At 39.6% G+C, this 23,589-nt stretch overlaps 1 protein-coding gene across 2 annotated transcripts; it reads left to right on the forward strand.

Annotated features, from left to right (window-relative positions):
- Positions 1-122: 122 nt before the first annotated feature.
- On the forward strand, positions 123-22,344 carry LOC132873387 (huntingtin-interacting protein 1-related protein-like). Of its 2 annotated transcripts, none has more exons than XM_060908889.1 (36): positions 123-389; positions 888-986; positions 1,076-1,139; positions 3,581-3,723; positions 3,999-4,055; positions 4,215-4,295; positions 4,540-4,616; positions 6,329-6,390; positions 6,571-6,711; positions 6,912-6,969; positions 7,084-7,159; positions 9,151-9,276; positions 9,362-9,411; positions 9,530-9,602; positions 9,722-9,899; positions 10,110-10,198; positions 10,300-10,416; positions 10,741-10,842; positions 10,948-11,142; positions 12,403-12,513; positions 12,620-12,823; positions 13,794-13,988; positions 14,220-14,367; positions 14,454-14,540; positions 14,638-14,745; positions 15,387-15,523; positions 15,809-15,919; positions 17,084-17,142; positions 17,248-17,278; positions 17,431-17,493; positions 17,565-17,665; positions 18,113-18,218; positions 20,800-20,923; positions 21,300-21,361; positions 21,458-21,715; positions 21,841-22,344. In XM_060908889.1, the coding sequence occupies exons 2-36, from the start codon at positions 906-908 to the stop codon at positions 21,847-21,849; spliced, it is 3,684 nt and encodes a 1,227-aa protein (XP_060764872.1). In that variant the 5' UTR covers positions 123-389; positions 888-905; the 3' UTR covers positions 21,850-22,344. The 2 variants fall into 2 exon arrangements, with proteins under 2 accessions (XP_060764872.1, XP_060764873.1); XM_060908890.1 differs by having other exon boundaries at positions 9,380-9,411.
- Positions 22,345-23,589: the final 1,245 nt, after the last annotated feature.

Here is a 23,589-nt window from a genome sequence, read left to right on the forward strand (position 1 = left end):
TGACGACAGAATTCTTAAAATTCAGGATGATTTTAAATTTCATATTCAATTGTTTTTACAAAATCCATAAGGAACTTAAAGTAAACATGACATGTTGCTTGTCCTGTGGACTAACTACTCATTTAAAAAGTGTCAAACCTGTCGAGTACCCATTTATAAACCTGTCCTACAAGATGGGTTAAATGGTGCTCCTTGTTTCGTCATTCCTGTCTCATTGTCATCAGACCTGTTTTTAAAAGGGTGAACTCTCCTGTGTGGGGTTTGACGTTTTTATACTGGAGGAACAGTTCAGTGCGTAGACTTTGTGTATGTATTTAAATCAAACTCTTTGGATATTTTAAAACATCTACGTTTACACAACCCTCAGGTATTTGGGAACCACAACAAAGGTATTTTTTTTAAATCATTTTGTACATACATTAATTTTGAAATTAACAGTATTAACGTGTTTTGTTTTTTTTTTAAATTTAGATACGTCTTGAGCTACTTGTGTTTGGAGTTACTGAGAATTTCAAAGCGTTTTATACTTGTATATCTTGCTTAAATAAGTCATGGGGAAAAATGTAATGTAATTGGCACTGTATAATGAAGGAGACAGATTTGAGCATTTTATTGAAGAATTATTAAATAACTTGGAAAAGTAATATGTTAAAATAAATGTTACCCGAGTCATCCTTGGAAAAGATTTAAATCTTATACGTACTAAAGGTGCTTGAAAACCTGGTACCTGAACACCAAAAGGGCTTCCTACTTCCTATGTTTGTACAGTGTATGTTATGAAGCAGTGCTTTCTTCTCCCTATGTAGTACGGTACATATCCATTTAGGATATAGCCAGAATCACAGTTAGTGTTGACTTTAGTTTGTGACCAATCAATTTTGTTGTAGTTCTAATAGGACTGAAAAATGTCAAAAGATAAAAGTGAAAAAAAGGACAAATCTGAAAAGGCTCTGGCAGCAGAAAAAGAACAATTCGCCAAATCTCAGGTAAATATGCAGTCATATTGCAGTATTTTGGCTATCATATATGATTTAACTTAAATTCAGTCGAATGCTTTTTTTTTTCTCCTTCACAGCTGCAGAGCATTTCAAAGTGCATAACCTCCACTGAAGCTCCAATAAAGGCGAAATATGGCCGCAGTATCTTTCACAGCCTTAAGTGTTTTCCATTCTCTTTAATTTAATATTCTCTTGTGGTGTAAGTCAGGGAATTAATTATGTACAGTACTGTACAAATTAGTCTCAGGTACACTTTGTGCAGTTTTACAAGGAAATTAGCTGGTAAGTTTTACTGAGCATCTTGGAGAATCTGCCATACCGTAGGTCTTCTGGAGACTGTCACTCTTGCTTTTTCTTATCAAGTACTGTATATTTCTTCCTTTAATAGTAAGAATAAGCGTATTGTTAAAACCTATGAATAGACACTCATTGGCCACTTTAATAAGAACTTGCTTTTGATTCTAAGATTCCTGTTCTTGGCTGGCAGGAGTGGAACCCAATGTGGTCGTCTGCTGTTGCATGCTGAGATGTTTTTCTGCTCACCACGGTTGTAAAGAATTCCTATGAGTTGCCATATCCTTCCTGGCAGCTCGAACCATTCTGGCCATTTTCCTCTGACCTCGCTTATCAACAAGGCGTTTCCACCCACAGAACTGTCGCTCGCTCAATGTTTTTTTGTTTTTCGCACCAGGCTGTGTAAACTCTAGAGACTGTTGTGTGTGAAAACCCCAGGAGATCATCAGTTTCTGAAATGTTCAAACCAGTCCATCTGATACCAACACCCATGCCACAGTGAAAGTCACAGAGATCACAATTTTCCCCGTTCTGATGTTTGAAATGAACATTAACTGAAACTCTTGATTTGTATCTGCATGATTTTACCGTATGCATTGTGCTGCTGTCAAGGGATTGGCTGATTAGAGAACTGCATTAAACTGCAGGTGTGTGGGTGTTCCTAATAGAGTGGCCGGTGAGCGTATAAGGATGCATCCAGCATTGGTAGCACTTCAACCACAGAAGACCTCCTATAATAATAAATATACAGTGTTTTGCATAAGTACCCCCTCCCTGTGGTCAACTTTTCCTCATTTTGTTGTGTTCCAATCTGAAATAGGAATGAATTTTAATGTTGATTTTAACTTTTGAAGGTGGAGTCTTCTTAGGTACATTTTTTTTTTTGATGACTGAAGTATCTCTGGGTCCTGACCTTTTTTTTTTTTTTTGTCCATTCTTCTGAGCAAAATTACTCATGCTCTGTCTGATTGGATACAGTCCATTGGTGAACAGCAATTTAAATGTTTTACCACAGATTCATAAATGGATTGAGGTTTGGACTTTGAGGATCCTGATATTTACTTACTTACTTACTTACTTACTTACTTACTTACTTATTTACTTCCTTACTTAAACCAGTTTAGTGTAGCTTTGGCAGTATGCTTTAGATTGTTAGTCTGTTGGAAAGTGGATCTCTGCGCTAGTCTCAAATGTCTTGCAGACTGGAACAAATTTTCTTCTCGAATTCCCCTGAATTTAGCTACAGTGCTCTTGCCCTTGACTCTGACCAGTTTCCCAGTCTCCGCTAATAAAAAACATTATCACAACATGATGCTACCACCACTATTCTTCACTGTATGGGTGGTGTTCTCAGGGTGCATACTGATTCAAGGCACTAATGTATAATGTGTTATATGCTATAATATCTGGATTTTTTTTTTGGGGGGGATTGAATTTCTGGTTTGAGTTACTGTGCTAAACATCTACCACCCATTGAGGAAAGTTGATACTTGCATTTATGGCATTTGACAGACACCCTTATCCAGTGCAACTTGCATCTCATTTATACAACTGAGCAGTTTAACCCTTTGGTGACTGACCCCTTGAACATGGTTCCTCCAGGAACGATGACGTTTCAGTCGTCAAGACAACGGAAAAACTAAAATACAAGAGCATTTTGTTTTGTGCACAAGAGCATTGTGACGTATCTTTCTGTTTTTGTATTTTAGTTCTTCTGTTGTCTTGACAACTGAAAAGTCATAGTTCCTGGAGGAACCATTTTCAAGGGGTCAGTCACCAAAGGGCTTAGACTCAAGGGTTTGCTAGGATTTGAACTCGCAAATATCTGATTAGTAGTTTTACATCTTAACCACTGGCCAGACCAGTGTTAGCAGACTTGATTACTGCAGTTAGCTTAGGGATTAGGGTATAAGGGATGGAGTGGAACCAACTGTCAGAGTACTTGAGTTTTAAAGTGGCTGAATGGTAGAACCTGGAAATGCAGGTGGGTTGGGGGTTAAGGCATAAGGGATGATGTACAAACCAGTGCGAGTGGACCTGAGCACTAAGATTCCCTGGGGATGGTTAGTGGTTTGTGTTTAGGGTCTCGGGGACAGTGGTCAGTGTTGGGTAACCTGACAGTGTGGCTTGGTTAGCATTAATGGTACACAAGATGGTGAGAAGCTTGCCGTTGGAGGTCCTGAGTGTGATGGGATTGGAGATCCAGAGAAAACTGTGTATAAACAGATGATATTGGAACAGTTTGGCTGTTTTTCTGTCAGCGTGCCTATTTCTTAACATTACAACAGATATCCTGTTAGGAACGCATTGGGAAAATGGAGCTGTTGTTTTCTGGTCCCACGCTGTGAATTTGCCTCTGGCCAGCAATGCCATTATCAGCTGGAAATTCTGCCATATGATACATAAACTCCTACGTGATGGCCATCCTAATGTGAGTCCCTCTAACTTATCCAACACATGACACCAGGTATTAAATATACTAGAGATGGGTGTGACAGTATACAGGTATGACTACTGAAATGAGAAAATCTGAAGTATCTTTGTAGTTTACATTATACTAGGATACTACAGAAAACATGTAGCACATTGAACAGTTTGTAGGCTATAATAAACAGGCTATAAACAGTTTGAACTGTGCAATCTGCTGTGGCTGGATGTGTTGTCATGGCCTTGTCAGAACCACATTTCTTTTGGCACAACTTTCAGACCCTGCGAGATAGCCGAGGACACGTCCCAAGTATTAAGCAACTGGGAATTTTATGGGTAGGTGAATTAAAAAGTAATACCAGCTAACTGAACAACATTTACGGTGATTTTAGATTTTTTCTAGATGTAAATATTTTTTAAATATTGGTATTTGATATTTAAGTGCATCATAGGCAGATTAAACTCAAAGCTGAGATTTTGTCCTGCATTGTGTAGGGAAGCCTTCATGATCGATATGGACATATTGTTGCTCTGTATGCAAAGTTCCTCTGCATCAAAATTGACTTCCATTGTAAGGTGAGTTAATCTACTATAGAAGTGTGTAAAAAATAAATGAACACACCCGTAACTAAATTGTTTTAAATAGAATAATTATTGCTTGCCCTTAGTGCATTTTGATATTGTTGTGAAGTTGTCTGTTTTTATTTTTTATTGTGGAAACTGTCCTGAAATTTGGACTTCTGGATATAATCATAGCATACACTAAAGTAAGCCACAAATAATAAACTCAGTTTAGAAATTGTTTGTGTTTCCTTAACAGCACAAAGTGATTCCACCAAATCTGGAAGCTCCTGAGGACGTTCTTGAGAAGGCTATTGCAGTTGATATAAATGAAGTGTGAGTATTTTTATTTTATTTTTTTTTACAGTTCTGATGTACAACCCCGATTCCAAAAAAGTTGGGACAAAGTACAAATTGTAAATAAAAACGGAATGCAATAATTTACAAATCTCAAAAACTGATATTGTATTCACAATAGAACATAGACAACATATCAAATGTCGAAAGTGAGACATTTTGAAATTTCATGCCAAATATTGGCTCATTTGAAATTTGATGACAGCAACACATCTCAAAAAAGTTGGGACAGGGGCAATAAGAGGCTGGAAAAGTTAAAGGTACAAAAAAGGAACAGCTGGAGGACCAAATTGCAACTCATTAGGTCAATTGGCAATAGGTCATTAACATGACTGGGTATAAAAAGAGCATCTTGGAGTGGCAGCGGCTCTCAGAAGTAAAGATGGGAAGAGGATCACCAATCCCCCTAATTCTGCGCCGACAAATAGTGGAGCAATATCAGAAAGGAGTTTGACAGTGTAAAATTGCAAAGAGTTTGAACATATCATCATCTCCAGTGCATAATATCATCAAAAGATTCAGAGAATCTGGAAGAATCTCTGTGCGTAAGGGTCAAGGCCGGAAAACCATACTGGGTGCCCGTGATCTTCGGGCCCTTAGACGACACTGCATCACATACAGGCATGCTTCTCTATTGGAAATCACAAAATGGGCTCAGGAATATTTCCAGAGAACATTATCTGTGAACACAATTCACCATGCCATCCGCCATTGCCAGCTAAAACTCTATAGTTCAAAGAAGAAGCCGTATCTAAACATGATCCAGAAGCGCAGACGTCTTCTCTGGGCCCAAGGCTCATTTAAAATGGACTGTGGCAAAGTGGAAAACTGTTCTGTGGTCAGACAAATCAAAATTTGAAGTTCTTTATGGAAATCAGGGACACCGTGTCATTCGGACTAAAGAGCAGAAGGACGACCCAAGTTGTTATCAGCGCTCAGTTCAGAAGCCTGCATCTCTGATGGTATGGGGTTGCATTAGTGCGTGTGGCATGGGCAGCTTACACATCTGGAAAGACACCATCAATGCTGAAAGGTATATCCAGGTTCTAGAGCAACATATGCTCCCATCCAGACGACGTCTCTTTCAGGGAAGACCTTGCATTTTCCAACACAACAATGCCAAACCACATACTGCATCAATTACAGCATCATGGCTGCATAGAAGAAGGGTCCGGGTACTGAACTGGCCAGGCTGCAGTCCAGATCTTTCACCCATAGAAAACATTTGGCGCATCATAAAACGGAAGATACGACAAAAAAGACCTAAGACAGTTGAGCAACTAGAATCCTACATTAGACAAGAATGGGTTAACATTCCTATCCCTAAATTTGAGCAACTTGTCTCCTCAGTCCCCAGACGTTTACAGACTGTTGTAAAGAGAAAAGGGGATGTCTCACAGTGGTAAACATGGTCTTGTCCCAACTTTTTTGAGATGTGGTGTTGTCATGAAATTTAAAATCACCTAATTTTTCTCTTTAAATGATACATTTTCTCAGTTTAAACATTTGATATGTCATCTATGTTCTATTCTGAATAAAATATGGAATTTTGAAATTTCCACATCATTGCATTACGTTTTTATTTACAATTTGTACTTTGTCCCAACTTTTTTGGAATCGGGGTTGTACTTTTAAATGAGAATTTTCCCAACGAAAGAGTTTTGAAGGAAAGTGCGTGTTTTTGTGTTCAGGTTTGAAACCACTGGTGAGGTGCTAGACTATATGGATGCCGCACTTGTATTACAAGAAACAGGTAAACTCATCTAATCTAATCTCTCTATGCTGTCAATATGTTGTCATTAGCTAGATTTTTTTTAAATGGGTAACAGTACCCATTTGCTAGTAAAATATTCACATTAATAAGACTAACAGCAAGCGTTTATATAACGTACCTAAAATATTTACAATAGGCTATTTTTATCTTTCTGTGCAGTTTTCAGACAACTTGAATCCAACAATACGAGCTCGACGACTGCAGTGGGTCAGTGCCGTCTAGCTCCCTTGGTCCCGCTCATCCAAGACTGCAGCCCTCTCTATGACTTCCTCGTCAAGCTCCTGTTCAAGCTGCACAGCCGTGAGTTGACTTTCTTTTCCATAAGTGGTCAACCCATTGATTTTTACAAAATGTAGAAAAATTCAAGGGGGCGAATACTTTTATGTAATGCACTGCTTTACTCTCTGCTGTTCAACATCATGTTTTCAAGATTTTACCACTAATCCAGTACACCTTCATTGACATTTATCCGTATTGAATATGTGTTTTGACTATTAAAGGAATACCTGTGGATGCTCTGTTGGGCCATCGTGAGCGATTCCGTGATCAGTTCAACAGGTAGGCACTATTTTCACTTTCGTCGAGCTTTCTTCTGGTATGATTTGAAGGTTGTTGAAATGAATTTGTTGGCACTTGCTTCTATTATTATTATTATTATTATTATTCTCTCAGTCTTTCCCAGTTTTTTGAGAAAGCCAGGAGCATGGAGTTCTTCAAATCCATCATCCAGATCCCTGATTTTCCTGAGGTGAGATTCCATAAAAATTTATATCAGAGATTTGCATTCCTCGGACACTGTAGTAATGTGCCAGTGTACTTTGTAATCTGTTTACAGTGACACTTAATGTTGATTAACATCCAGGATGTACCTGATAGCAATTATAAACAGTCATATCCTCACTAGCTTCCTTTATTTCTCTTTTGAAAATGATAAGAAAGAAAGACACAGCTTGTCATGTTACTAAGAAACTGGAAAGCACAAAGTTCTTTGCCCGAAAGACACTCTCATGATGGAAAACTGACTGACTGTTACAAAAGATTTGACACTGAAGACTCCTTCTTTACATATTAAATAAACATCTAATTACTGAAAGTTAATTGACTGCACAGTTTATAATCTGTTTATTATTAGTCTTAGATTATGTGGAAAATTAGTCAGCATCTACTGAACAATCAGATTTGAGAATGTGGTATACCGTAAAATACCAAATAATAGCCCGGGCGATTATTTGTCTCAATCACGTAAGAGACCCGGCGCGTATTAGAGACTAGGCGGCTATTTGGAACAGGCGATTAATTCCTTCTTCACAAACACCTTCCCCAAAATCTACCTCAAAACGGGGAAAAAAATCATTCTCAGATAGGCCTACTTTTAACCAGTATAACTTACAGTTTGTTTAGAGTTAGATTACAGATAGCACGGTGCCGACTTCGGGGAATTTTGAAGACGCAGAATGCATCTTCGCATGGCACAGTCGGGGTGGATAAAGGATAAATCACACACCTTTTCCTGTTAATGACTAGTTAAGCGCATGCTTTACAAAATAATCAAGAAACCACACCATTGTCTGTGCGCAGCACTGTGATTTAATTACTCTGCAAAGTTATGGTCACTTGCTATCACCCTCACCCATGCAGCCTCCACCCTTTGCGCTTCGCGATGTCTGTCAATCTGAAATTGCATGGAGGGCGCGACGTTGAAGCAACATAATTAGGGTGCGAAGTGTCAAACCAAAGGGTTTTTTCTTATGCTGAAAAATAAGTGACCTGCAGTGGCTACATACTGTCATCTTGCATCACGTTTCTCTCCAAGACGTCTCCCTATTTGGCGGATATGAGCCTATTCCCCGAGTGAGTTGGTACGGTGGCTCGACCCCGTAGAAAACTTAAAGTTCGGATGAAAGTTAGTTGAATAGGTTACTGACTTGTAGGCCTACATGTTGCCTGCCTGACGCGTGCTTCTGCCCAACTTGCATGACAGATTACTTGTTGAAAAGGCCCCTTGGATTAGATTGGCCGCGAGCAGACTGAAATGCATGTTAGAACGCTCTCACCTTTTTTGTAAAGCGTCTTCCAGATCCGAATGGGTAAGGGCAAGTGAAATGGTATAAGGTCTTTAATAAAACTCAGTGTGTGCTTTGACGCATGCATTCGGCAATTTAGGTCGTTTAACAGAAGCAGCAGTCCAACCTTGGAAACCCGCAGTCCTCAATGTCACCACACACGCTGGCTTTCGTTGGGTATACCCAAAGGGGTGGCTAAGACATCTGTCAAAAGTTACGGAGTTGCATTCCTCAAGAAATATTACGGTAGACCAAGATTATAACATTGAAATGGCATGTTTATTATCACGTAACAAAATGTTGTAAACAGTATTATAGAAATCATTTCATTCATTCATTCATTCATATTGTTTCGGTAGAAAACTATGCAATGCAAAATCGTTTAAACACCAGAAAACCAGAAAAGTGCTGGGCCTCAAGATTCTAGATAGAACGTTCGGACGCTTTTTTTTTTTTTAGACCCCGGCGAGTATTTGGAACCGGCCTTTATTTGTCACAACACACGCGTACACCCGGCCGTTAAAGGGAACTTGGCGGTTAATTGGAACTCGGCTATTATTTGGTATTTTACGGTAAGTATAGTAGACTCGAACCTTTGGAGCCTGCATCTGAATGCAACATTTTCTAGATGTCCACACATAAATAATAGCTAATGCACAAAACTTTATATCTACAGTCCCCTCCAAACTTCCTGCGTGCAGCTTCAATGGCTGATTATATCAAGCCAGTGGTGGTTCATAATCAGCTTCCTGAAGATGATGATACAGAGACTCAGGTGGACGTTGGTGAAGGATACCCAATGGTATGCGAATTTTATCATGGCTAAGTTTTTGTATGTAATCTTCCATTACAATGAATAACTCCAGATTTCACATTTCTCTGAACAGTTCTTTTCTTTAAACCAGTACGACCCAACAAATGATGTACCTATCCAAAGGTAACGGACCTTCATTAGTATCGTATTACACTGTCATTATCCAGCAGACACTTTACTTTTACTTCCTTTTGAGTCTGAGATTTCAGATTTGGAGTCCATTATGATTCTCTGTACACAGGGAGCAAGAGGTCGACTCTCTGAGGAAGGAGCTTGAAGTAATGAGACCTGACGTGCAGATGTACAAAGCGGAGGTAAGTAGAAAAAAAAAACAGAAATACAGAATCAAGACTAAGCCAAACACAGAGTAAAGTGCACAGGCGCCTGATAGTGAGTTGGTGTATTGAATTAGTTTATGCGCTGCTGCGTGCAGGCCCAGCGTGCCGTCGTCCACCTGAAAGAGCAGGTGAATAAGTTGGAAGCAGAGCTGGAAGACCAACGCACTCACAAGCAGATGGCCATGGTGGAGAACGAGCAGCTGCGCATGGAGGTGGATGCGTTAAGGACGCAGACGGCAGTCGCTGCGAGCATGCAAGCCTCTGTAGACGACAGTGAGTCTTCCTTTCTGCTCACTCGTATTCCTTTCAGTACCTCATGGAGTATCATTTATTTTATTCATAACAGTAACTGACCAATCAGAAATCTTTTGTGCTGTTGAATTTCTGAATTTAATCCTGCGTTCACACTAGAATAGTCTGTTATGCAATAATAAACCAGTGAAACACTAAATGACATACTGCATTGTCTTGTCTGCGTCGTAGGCCGAGTTCAAACTGCCCAGATGCATTTCACTCGGCTTAAAGAAAAGCACGCCGAGCTGGTCACCAGGCATGCTGATCTCATGAGAAAGGTGATCTTTCACATCAATAACCATTTTTTTAGAAACTGAGTTGCAGCCTGTGTTGACACTCTGTGCTCACCCTGAGTATTACACTTTGGTTTGGGTGTCAGAATGCAGACATGGTGAAGCAGCTGGCCAGCACTCAGCAAGCTCAAGAGGAGCTGGTCAATGCCAAGCAGCAGCTCACAGAAGACCTGAAGCAGCTCAAACAGGAGAACAATACCAAGGTTGAACTTGCTAGCTAGCTAACAGCTAGCTTTTCCATAAAACACAGGTGTTTTATTATAAGAGCACTGAAAGTATTATATTTGAAATTTAATCCATAACACGCGGTCATTGGCGCATATTATGTCAACGTTTGCCAGGTATATTGCATTTTTTCTGGCATTTGACACGTCACATTTATATTGTTGTCTAATATCCGTGTTCAGATCCATTATGTCCATTTAACAATGGAAGTTAAAAATTATGATTTGTGATCATCCTCATAAAATCAGAGTTAATTTATTATTAATTGTGTAATATTTAAGCATGTTCACTATAATGTTTAGCTTGAAGCACAGAAGGCAGAAATCATCCAGTTGAAGCAAGAACTCCAGACCGGAAAAGCTGAAATATTAAATGTTCAGAGTACACTCCAGAGCAAAGAAAAGGTTGGTCCCAATGTGCCTGTAGATGTGCATTCTTACACTACACTTATTCTTTGTTTCAGAATCTCATAATCTTGTCTGTGTGGGTGTGTGGCGCGTGTTTGATAGGCAGGGGACCAGTTGAGCAGTGTGTTGGTGGGACTCCAGGCTGAGAAGGAAGCACTGATGCGTTCTCTGAAAGAGCAGGAGGCTGAGCTTGCTAACCTGCGCCAGAGCACTCAGCTATACCAGACCACGCTGCAGCAGGAGCGAGACAAGACCCAGAGCGAGATGAGCTCCTTGAAGAGTCAACTACAGGAAAAGGTGAGTGAAGCACTGAAATATGAAAATACATCCTGTCTTAAAGCTACTTGTACAAGCTTATTGCAAAGCTATCCCAAAAGCTGTGTCAAATTTGTACCGTTGTTTGATGGAAGCTAGAACAGATTCAACACTGTGTTAAAGCCAAATGGGAAAGGGAGCTGGGTGAAGTGATTCCAGAAGAGATGTGGAAAATACACCAAACTACGACACAATTATTAAGATGGAGAGAATTTAGCTGGAGGAATTTAATTCGTTATTTCATCCCACCTAAAATTAAAAGTAAACGGATGAATGCTCAACAGTCATGCTGGAGACTATGTAACCACATGGATCCAGACCAAACACACACTTTCTGGAAATGCATGCCACCCATATTGGGTTATGTAATTCCTAAATCTTGTCTTGTTTTATACCTTGGACATTTGGAAAGAACTGTGCATGTAGGAGACCAATATTTGGTCAAGATCCTCCTGGTGGCTGGAAAGGCGGCTATTACTAAGAACTGGCTCAAGACTTAAACACTAAGTCATAAACAATGGTTGTCAATCATGGATTATATACTTGTGATGGAAAATTTTACATAGAAGTTGAAAATGAAGGAAGAATTTTTTATAAAAGGCTGGAGAAAATGGTTAACGTATAAAACAAAGAAAACCATGAATAACAAGGTAGACGTCTCCCAACACGCAGGCTCTGTTCATTTGTTAATGTATTTTTTTTCCTTTTCCCTTTTATTTTTGCCTCCTTTGTTTGTCCCCTTTTTTACTCATTAATTCTGAGTAAATTATTTTGTATTATATTATAATTAAGTATAAAACTAAATAAAAAAAGAAATATGCCATATGTATTGGAATGTCCCCATCTGCCAAAGTGTAGATAGGAGAGATAATGCTGCTTCCATGTGCCATCAAAATGAGATATATATATGCTCCCAACCTAAAAGTTCCACATGCACATCCCTTTAAATTGTAATACAATTTTAAGATGCTTGCTTTAAACTTTTATTTATAAATGCCGGAGAAGGAAAGGAAGGCGCTAACTGGCTAATATACCCTTAAAGATCAGGGATGGGTTTCCCAAAAGCCTCTTAACGCCAAGAGCTTCTTAACTAGGAGAGAGAGCGTTCATTTTGCTGCTCATGCTACCATTTAACGATGGTCTTTTGTGCTGCGATACTTTTGGGAAACTCAGGCCAGATCACCAAGGATAAGCCGTATGATTTCTTAAGAAGGAAACGTGAACGAGCATGTCTCTCTACAGGTGAGTCGAGAGCAGGAGCAGCAGATAGAGCTTGATAAACTGAGGAGAGAGCTGGAGTTAAAAAGAGCAGAGGCACTAAGTGTGCAGGCTGCACTACAGAGTAAAGAGGCGGTGGGTGTTTCCTTACATCACACATTAAATAATGCACTTTATTCTTCATTGCAGCATCTCGGATTTTGTCTGACTTTTTTTGTGATTTCATGTACGCGTGTTCTAGACAGGAGATCAGCTGAGCAGTGTGTTGGTGGGGCTTCAGGCTGAGAAGGAAACACTGATGCGTAATCTGAAAGACCAGGAGGCCGAGCTTGTTAAATTGCGCCAGGCCGCTCAGCTGCACCAGACCACACTGCAGCAGGAGAGAGACAAATACCAGAGAGAGATTGACTCCCTGAAGAGCCAACTACAGGAAAAAGTGAATCAGGTACTGAAATTATAGACTGATTATAAAGTATTAATCGAGGCTGCCAAAGTACAAATATTAGATCAAGTCCATGCTGATTTAGTCATCAGGAAGCAGGGCTTTTCAGATCAGGCCTGGAGGCTGAGAGGGTGATTGGGAAAGTTTCATGTTTTGCATATCACGCTTCATTTTTATCTTGGAATTCTTACAGTTGCCTTTTTCCCCAGCCAGAAACCATGGAGGTACAAACTCCTACATGTAACACAAAAACAATATTATTCTACATAGACATACCCATTAAGAAACCAAATAAATCTAGATCATAAGCACTAAAACTGTAATCATTCTAGATTACCCTAGATTGAAGACTAAAGGATTTCTGAATACGTCTTTAGGAATATAATTTTTAATCATTAGCAGATTCCTCAGTAATCGAGCCAACATTTAACGTATTATAGGAAAAAGCCCAGGTTACCCTTCTGTATGAAAAGCCCCTAGGATATGAGTGTATTTGATCATGTGCATTATTCCACTCATTCTAAAAGTACTGAAAAACATTGTTGTTCTGGTACGGTACAAGGGTGTGAGCTCTAACTGGCTGTACAGGATGTGATGTATTTGTGTATTTGCTCATGTACTGACAGCTGAAATGGGAGCAGGCGCAGCAGCTGGAAATTGCTCAGCTGAAACGAGAGTTAGAGGAGAGGAGAAGTAACAAGTGTTCAAAGTGCTCTTCACAGCAAGGAAACAGTAGCTGGATTTCTCCTCATTAGCTTTACTCACACACACTGTTAGAACAGCCCAAGTTTAAACCTTGACTTCTAGGTTTAATGTATAACCTTATACATAATTAAGCTGGCTTCATGCCACTTCATCTTACTGTAGGTGTGTGTGTATGAACGGGATGACCTTATTTTTTCTGAACGATATATTTGATAATTCTCCTGTTTTGAAAAAGATTTGTCATTTTTTACAATTTTGTGGATTATAGGCAGGACATGAGATGAGCAGTGTGTTGGCGGGGCTGCAGGCTCAAAAGGAAACGCTGATGCGTTCTCTGAAAGAGCGGGAGGCTGAGCTGGCTAACTTGCGCCAGGCTACTCAGCTACACCAGTCCACGCTACAGCAGGAGAGAGAGAAGGCACAGAGAGAGATGAGCTCCCTGCAAAGCCAACTACAGGCCGAGGTCAAGCATCTGTGTGCACTACTGAACAATCTTATGTAAAAAAAAAAAGTATTCTTAATAGTTTTGCTAATTTCCTCCAGCTGGATCGGTAAGATATGTGTAGTGGGTGTCAGGTAGTGAAAATGAATAGCTTGTTTTCAGTGCAATTCACATGTCAGGCATGCGAATAAATGTCCATGACCTTTCTGCTTGATCAGGAGATTTGACTCATATTTGCGCGTTTGTGTTCAGTTGAGCCGGGAGTCGGAGCTCCAGCAGAAGCTACAGGAGGAGCAGTTTTGCTTATTGCAGTGCGCTGTGGTGGAGGCAGAGGGCATCATATTAGACGCTCTGGCCAAAGTGGATGACCCCATGCACGTGCGCTGTGTTTGCACTCCTGGTAGGCTTCTCGAGCAAGCATCTCTAATATTAAACTATACAAAAGTAGATGCTCTTTTCTAACCTGAATTCATCTTGTCATACCAGAGTATTTGATCAACCGGGCTGAGACCACTCTGGCGTCCATTGACAAGATGCAGCAAAGTCATGCTGGGTATTTACAAAATCTGGATGGTAAGGGTTCGGCTGTTAGAATATTTTTAAGGCTCTATTTACAGAAGATTCCATAAATTATTCAGTAACATTATTATTATTTCTTCCTTCTTTCCAGATGCCAGTGGGCTGTTGAGATCTGTGACTCAGTTTTCCCACCTTGCAGCAGACACTATTGTTAACGGAGCTGCTGCGTCCCACTCTGCACCCACTGACCAGGCTGACAGTAAGAACACACAATCATAAATGATGCCCACAAAACATGAAAGTCATGAGATATTGAAAAGCTTGGATGGTAACCATACAGTATTTAGATCCTTAATGAGCAAGCCAGTGGCAAGTAAAACCTCTCTGAGATGACAAAATGATATTTTGGTCATTGTAAATGCACTAAAAAATATGGAATACTGTTCATGGCTAATATTATTGTTCTATACTTAATTTCACGCTCAAAGGCAAGTGCTTGTGTTTAAAAGTGGTGGTTTGGACACTACTGAGAAACCCCAGCTCGTATATCTCTACTCAAGAAAATCTGGCAACCTCAAATGTGGTATTTTAATAATGTGAAACCCCAAAACCGAGAAAATCAAATCAACCCAACTCTGAATATGAGTAACTTTCATACATACTGTAAATACTGACATAACTTTGTAACTTAAGTCAGTCTATGCTTTTCTGATAGGCCTTTATGTTGTCACGATTAAAGGTGTGCATGCGTATGATGTGTCATGTCTAGATTGAGAATCCTTTGAATATTAGACGCAGGAATTTTAGATTAGATTTCGGATACAGGATCACAGTTTGTTGCATTTCGGGAAGAAGACTGTTCCTTCATTTTCATCTCTCTCTCCCTGTACCCACTTTTAGGGCTGACCGATAACTGCAGAGACTGTGCCACTCACTGTCTGCAGTTCCTTAAAGAGCTCAAGCTGAAGGCCACACTGCAGAGAGCTGAACCGAGCGCCATCCGCTACACGGTCCAGCGCATCCTCAACCAAGCCACTGTGAGTGTGCGCGCGCGTGTGTGAGTGTGTATGGATTAATGGATAACTGGTGCCAAGAGGATAGCAAAGGAGATGATGCTATATTTATCCATGAGTCTGTTTACTTATGAAACATATATTTCTAGATAAGGACTGTAATATGATGTAGAGGCTGACTGTAATTAATATCCCATGTGGTGTAACTGCTTGCTGTTGGCTTGCCGAGACTGTCTTGTGAAGAACCTCTCTCAATTTTGATTCAAATAACAGTATTAAATCTGACTAATCAAGGACTGATCTCTGCAGGATTTACGACACAATGATGGAGATATTCAGAAAGCAGAGCTGGCAGATATGGTGGATAAAGAGATGGCTGCCACCTCCACTGCTATTGAGGATGCTGTTCTGAGGATGGAAGTAAGATCAGTACTAGAGATCAGTAGAGGATTACTCATAATCACAGTTAGCTCTCTCAGTAGAAAAAAAGGCCGGCATCTTACAGACATGTACTCGAGGTCTGGGGAACAGTGTTTATCTATAATTGTTCTGTTGTTACACCAATTATCATGCACGTAAATACAGAGCCCTCCCCCTCTACTCTTACCGGAGTTCTCATTCCTATCCCAGCGGAGCAGAGTGCGGCCTGCTAGCTGCAAGCTAGCATCGGGTATTTCCGGATGAAGCCAGGTTTCTGTGATAATTAAAACACAGCAGTCCCGAACATAGCGATTTCCAGCGAGTTGTAATTCCAGACCTGTTGCCCTCAAGGAGGCGCTACAGGTGCATCAGGACAAAGACAAATCGATTAAAAAACAGATTCTTTCCAAAAGCCATAACCGCCCTGAACTCGGATATGCTCTGAGTTTATAGTCTATTTATTTTACCATTTACTAATTTATAATGTGCAGTACTTTATAAGGTGACTCTCTCTATGCAATACTTTTATAATGTGCAATACCTCACTCCATAATGTGAAATGCAATACATTCACCTCAGGACTGTGCACCTTACACACAGCACATACACCAAGTCTGTGCACCTTACCTTACCTTGCAATACTTCATAATGTGTAATATTTTATCTTATAATGTGACTCTCTTGTGCAATAATTTATAATGTGACTGTCTCTGTGCAATACTTTATATGTGCGATACCTCACTCCATAATGTGTAACACAACACATACACCTCAGACTGTGCACCTTACCCCACTTACACCCCCTCTTCCCCCCCCTCTCTCTCTACACGCTGTTTGCACTGTTATTGGAGATGCTTTAATCTCATTGTACATGTGTATAGTGACAATAAAGGCATTCTATTCTAGAACTAAAATGATATGAAAATCAAAATCTCACAATTTTCAGTCTATTTTTATCCTCCAATTATTTGATAATAGGATTTAATATGAATAAATAATAATAAGCCGGGACTGTAAGGGTCAGATGTTTTGGCTGGCTTCGTTAAGTGTCCAAGTATAAGAACGTCATGTATGAATGACAGCCATAAATGATTATTTTTCCATGGCCACAGTATAATTTATATTCTGTTATATCTATGGCTATGTTTTGCTCTTGTTTCACAGGAAATATTGAGCCAAGCAAGAAGAGATACATCGGGATTAAAATTAGAAGTTAATCAAAGGTTAGTTTGGGATTCAATCAGTTAATGCTGCAAAAATCAACCTTTTTCATTCTGTTCTGGTTTGAATGTCCAATATTCAGGCATTTTCCACATTTTTTTCCTCAGCATCCTCGGGTCCTGTTCTGATCTGATGAAAGTAAGTCTTAAAACAGGACCACAGTATTGCACGGTTTATTGTTCTTCCTCATTTAGCACACCAGATTTTAGAGGAATTAGTACCCGGGCCTTAATTTTTTATAGGCATTAGTAACTGAAAAATTAAGCTCATATCATACATGTTTCCTACAGGCCATACACATGTTGGTTACAGCGGCCACGGATTTACAGAAGGACATTGTGGAAAGTGGTCGGGTAGGTTTCGAAAAAATATATAGGATAAATATATGGGAAAATTTTTGCTCACTGAAGTCTGTTCTTTTTAGGGAACTGGCTCTGTGAAAGACTTCTATGCCAAGAATTCCTGCTGGACTGAGGGGCTCATCTCTGCCTCCAAGGCTGTAGGATGGGGAGCCACACAGATGGTGTAAGTGCACTCGAACCTGTTTGTGAAAATTAGAATATTCTTGTAAACAAAAATGTTGTGTGTGCCCTCAACAAAACTTAATAGCAGAAAGTGTAGCATGCATTTAAATGTGACACGATAAAGTGAGGAAATCTTATTTTCTCCGGTTTCTATTTTATAGCCTAGTGATTAATCTTCCCACCACTACCTGACATTAAATCTATGCATTTATGAAGTCTGATTTTCGGTGTTTACTCACTAGTGTTGGGTAGATGAGTGTGTTTGTGTGTGTCAGATAAACATGCAAAAGATGTGTTTTGAAGCCCCACTACATGGACAAGCTGCCTTCATGCTCCTCGACTCACGGCTAAGGCCAGCTCCCATGTTTTTTGCTAGAAATGGAGCTAAAAAAAAAATCAGAAATTATTTGAATAGTTATACCTTTGTAACTACTTTCTCATTACTTAGTGATTCTGCTGACAAAGTAGTGACAGACCAAGGCAAATATGAGGAACTGATCGTGTGCTCTCACGAGATCGCTGCCAGTACCGCCCAGCTCGTAGCTGCCTCTAAGGTAAAGGGAAAAAAAAAGTCCCATTACATAAAGTATTGTATATCTTGAGCTACAGCTCAAACACAGCTAATACAATTGGGTCCATAAGTATTTGGACAAGGACACAATTTTTGTCATTTTCCCTCAGAACCACCACAATGGATTTGAACTGAAGCAATCAAGATGTGATTGAAGTGTAGACTTTCAGCTTTAATTCGAAGGGTTCAAGAAATTGCATCTTGCATTAAGCCTTTAGGATTTACAGACTTTATTTTACATTGCCCCTCCATTTTCACACGCTCAAAAGTAATTGGACAAACCCAGAATTAGGAATATAATGATCATTTTTAATAATTGGATGCAAATCCTTTGCAGTCAGTGACAGTCTGAAGTCTGGAACCCATGGGGATCAGCAAATATGCTTTGCCAGGCCTTTGCTCTATCCACCTTCAGTTGCTGCTTGTTTGTGGTTGTTGTCGTTCTGCCTTCAGTTTTGTCTTCAGTAAGTGAAAAGCATGCTCAATTGGGTTGAGGTCAGGTGAGAACATTCCATTTCTTTGCCTTAAGGAGCTCTTGGGTTGCTTTTGTGGTATGTTTTGAGTCATTATCCATCCTGTAATGTGAATTGCTGTCCTGTCAGTTTTGCAGCATCTGACTGAATCTGAGCAGAAAGTATAGCTCTGTACACTTAAGAATTCATCCGGCTACTTCTGTCAGCAGTCACATCATCAGTAAACACAAGTGATCTAGTTCCATTGACATACATGCCCATACCATAACACTGACTCCAGCATGTTTGACAGATGATCTGATATGCTTTGGATCATGAGCACTTCCTTTCCTTCTCCATATTAGTCTCTAACCATTATTCTGGTATAAGATAATCTTGGTTTCGTTTGTTCAAGGGGTCTTGTTCCAGAACTGGGCAGGCTTTTAGATGTTTTCTAGCAAAGTCTAATCTTGCCTTTCTGTTCTTGAGTCTTACCCATGGTTTGCATCTTGAGGTAAACCCTCTGTATTTACATTTTATGAAGTTGTCTCATGATTGCAGACTTTGACAATGCTACGCCTAGCTCCTTGAAAGTATTCTTGACTTGGCTAGATGTTGTAAAGAGATTTTTCTTCACCAAGGAAAGAATTCTGCGATCACCCACATTAGTTATCTTCCGTGGTCTTCCAGGGCTTTTGTGGCACTCAGCTCGTCAGTGCATTCTTAAAAAGAAGGAATGCACCAAATTGTTGATTTGGCCACTCCTAAAGTTTCTCTTATCTCTCTGATAGGACTGTTTAGTTTTTTTCATCCTATTCTACTTAAGGGCTCCTTCATGTATATTAACACCTCTTTGGACTGCATATCGAGAGTTCCCATGAACAGCTACTAAATGCAAATTCAGCACTTTGGAATCAGCTCCAGACTGTTTATCTCCTTAATTTGTCATGAAATAACAAGGAAACAGGCCACACCTGGCCATGAAACTGCTCATCAATCAGTTGTCCAATTACTTTTGAGGCAGTTAAAATGGAAGGACGATGTTAAAAATGACGCTAATTCCTACATGGTCAATGTGATATTTTTGTTAAACCCCTTGAATGAATGAATTTATTTATTTTCGAACATGTATAAAAAAAATGTATGTAACTATTTGTACATACAAAAGAAAGAAAACGAGAAATTAAAAAAATAAAATAACATAAAGAGCTAAGACATTACAAAACACCGCACATTGTTCGAAAAAGGAGTGGGAAGAAGTACAATACTTTAATTTCCCACCCCTTTTTAACTACCCCGAAATCCTAACTACATTAATACACCTATAAAAATATATACCATATATACACTTCATGAATATCTATATAAATATATAATTACAAAAATAAATATATACTACATACCATATATACGGGCGGCATGGTGGTGTAGTGGTTAGCGCTGTCGCCTCACAGCAAGAAGGTCTGGGTTCGAGCCCCGTGGCCGGCGAGGGCCTTTCTGTGCGGAGTTTGCATGTTCTCCCTGTGTCCGCGTGGGTTTCCTCCGAGTGCTCCGGTTTCCCCCACAGTCCAAAGACATGCAGGTTCGGTTAACTGGTGACTCTAAATTGACCGTAGGTGTGAATGTGAGTGTGAATGGTTGTCTGTGTCTATGTGTCAGCCCTGTGATGACCTGGCGACTTGTCCAGGGTGTACCCCGCCTTTCGCCCGTAGTCAGCTGGGATAGGCTCCAGCTTGCCTGTGACCCTGTAGAACAGGATAAAGCAGCTAGAGATGATGAGATGAGATGAGATTTATATTTGCACTTTGTTTTATTTCTGTCTCCAGTCTGTTCCATAAAGTCACCCCACAGCTCGATACGCACATGCTTTTCATATTTGTTCGAACCTTTGGTTTTTTAAAATTTAGGTCTCCCCTTAAATTAAAGCTGGAAGTCTACACTTCAGTCACATCTGATTGCTTCACATCAAATCCACTGTGGTGGTGTATAGAGACATAGTTATGAAAATTGTATCATTGTCCACATACTCGACTGTATATCATCAGATATTCTTTCCTTCAGTTGGAACATGGTTTCATTTTTAGTTTGAACACGGCTTCTTCGTTACTGCAGGTAAAGGCAGATCGAAGTAATAAGAAACTTAATACGCTGCTGCAAGCTTCACGACATGTAAATGATATGGCTGCGGTTGTTGTGACTTCAACAAAAGCTGGACAGATGCAAATCGAAGATAAGGGTGAGTTTCAGATCTTTGCAGCATAAAAAAACAAAAGGCCACATGGCTGCATTTAATGACTTTTAAAAGTCAATTTGAAACATAGACTTCAGCTTTCTCGAGCTTTCAGAGAAGATACCAAGTCATTAAAAGTAAAAGTTTGGAAAAACAATAAGGTTTTTTTTTCCCTCCAAATTTTGCTCTAGCCACTATAGTAAATTAAACATTATAATAGTCAAGAGTAAGGAAGAGAGAATACAAATCAAGTCAATTTCTTAGCATCTACTTGCTCTCTAAATGCTGATAACACTGATGCTGGGGCATTTAGTATACATTCCTGATATGCACTGAATTTAGATACAGCATTTGAGTGACTGTATGTAATAACACTCCACAGATCCCATGGATTTCTCAGGCATGTCCCTGATCAAGCTGAAGACAGAGGAAATGGAAACTCAGGTAAGTTACTTTTGCATTCCATGAGCTTGCATTATTGAAATGCATAACCGTACAATTGCGTTCACTTATACATGTCAATGATGCAAATTTGTGTAGGTGAAAGTGTTAGAGCTGGAGAATCAGTTGTCCAGTGAACGCCAGCGACTGGGCGAGCTAAGAAAAAAGCACTACGAGTTGGCTGGAGTTCCTCTTGATCAGACTGCGGAAAAAGATTTTGATGGGTTTGTCAGCGTTTTATCTCCAATGATGCCTGAGCCACCGCTGCCTAAACCACCCAAACCTGAGCCTCCTAAAAACCCATCATCTAAAAAACCTTCCATTTTCCATAAATCTGGCAGCCTCCTTAAAAACAAGGTACCTGTTTATGCACATCTGCTAGACTTTTAGCTTTGGCAATGATATTACTGCATTTATGTTGAATTTGCTGTTTAATAGTAATGGTTCTATTCATTTATTATTTTTTTTGCACTCCTTTACAGTTTAGGTGAAGCCTCTGCAAAAGATGCTAAGTGGAAAAGACCATTTGAATTAACACTGATTTATACAAAAGACAAACATTCCTTTATTCTTCGTGAGTAACGCCTTTATCCTGGTTAGCGGTATAGTGGATCCGGACCCTAACACAGGAACCACACTAGGTGTGAGACTGGAATACACCCTGGATGGGATGGTGTTCCATCACAGGGCACCATCCATACATATTTACACACTTATTCACACCTAGGGGCAATTTAGTCACTAATCCACATACGAGCATGTTTTTGGGCAAAAACCAGAGATCCCAGAGGAAAGCCATGTGGACTTTGAGAACATGGGACATTTCACACTGCTTTATTATTATTATTGATTTGAATTCGATTAAAATCATGATTTTTGAAACAAGTACATTAATTTCTGGTGTAACTACTTTGTAAATGTATGTAATTAAACAATTTGTGATGAAGAATAATAATAAAGTCTACACTAGGGTGGCTCAAAAAAAATTTTTTATAGCTATTGTTCAAGACACGCCCTAATTTTTTTCCTTTTCCCACAAAGACTTTCCACAAAAAGTTTCAGGTTTTTAAACAAAGGGTAAGTGGATGCTCATTGATGCTCCAATTTTGCTGATTTAGCTCATAGACGGCAACGCTTACTGGCAACTCCACACTCGTATCCAAAGAAGTTTTAAGTAGGAAACAGGAGGACTGACTTCAGTGACTTACACATAAATTGTGTTGTGTAACAACAGCTCAGTTTTCTTGTCTACAATTGATATTACTGAATACTAAAACCTTCTAAAGTGTGCTACAAGACACTGCCAAAGATAAGATAGACAGTGTTTTGGTGGACAAGCTAGGATGGCCACCACAAGACTAAGTAGGGAAATTTTCCTGATTGGTTTATGTGAGCTAAATGCACTTGCGTGCCCAAGACAGCTGCCAACAACAAGACAGATTCTAGAGAGATTTCATCAGCACCTAAAGGATAAAAGGGATGTAAGAAATGCCAGCCTGGCAACATCAATAGAATTGCTTGGCATATGGGAAAAGGCAGCCATACCAACAATGCTTAAGTACCATGTCATTGAAAAAAAAATGGAGAACATTCACAAGAACGGGCTTCTGCTGAAAAAGAACAAAGGAAGAAAATCAGAAACCCAGCAAAGACAATGAAAGCCACTGCCAAGGTCAGGACCGACTAAAGAAACTGTGCGTTTTGAATGACACTGCCGAACGAGGTGTCAAACTCTTCCAGGAATACTTCAATGCTTACAAATGATGAGAAAGAAAAGCAGATTGTGTTACAAGTTGTGGAAGCACATCGCAAAATAGTCCCCACACAAACCACTAAGAAATCTGCAGTTAAAGCTTTGCAGAAACTGTAACTGTATTAGACATTTATTCAAATATGGACCATTTTATTCATCACTGTTTCTGATATTACAAATTTTACAAAGGAACCTTATTCAAATGTATATTTTAGATTTAGTTCATGTTTAAGAAAGATTGTTCTCAATGTTTCAATAAAACAATACGCATAAACTTTCATTGCCAGTGAGCACTCACTTCTATTAAGAATAAAAAGCAGAAAATTTGCCTACATATTTGTGGTAACAAATTGGGGGGGGGGGGGGGGGGTTTCCTTGCACTTTAGCAGATTTTTTTTTTCACATACATACATGGGCCATCCTAGTCTACACCATTTGTTATTAACCCAATACCTATTTCTCCTTCCTTTACTTCCAT

The sequence above is a fragment of the Neoarius graeffei genome, chromosome 25, assembly GCF_027579695.1.
Source record: "Neoarius graeffei isolate fNeoGra1 chromosome 25, fNeoGra1.pri, whole genome shotgun sequence".
Taxonomy (NCBI): Eukaryota; Metazoa; Chordata; class Actinopteri; order Siluriformes; family Ariidae; genus Neoarius; species Neoarius graeffei.

Bases quoted from the DNA above. Each gene is read 5' to 3' on its own strand.
- LOC132873387 (XM_060908889.1), top strand. From the start codon at position 906: ATGTCAAAAGATAAAAGTGAAAAAAAGGACAAATCTGAAAAGGCTCTG. The intron at 10,843-10,947 runs GTTGGTCCCAAT...CGTGTTTGATAG, and splicing joins CACTCCAGAGCAAAGAAAAG to GCAGGGGACCAGTTGAGCAG. The intron at 18,219-20,799 runs GTAAAGGGAAAA...TCGTTACTGCAG, and splicing joins AGCTCGTAGCTGCCTCTAAG to GTAAAGGCAGATCGAAGTAA.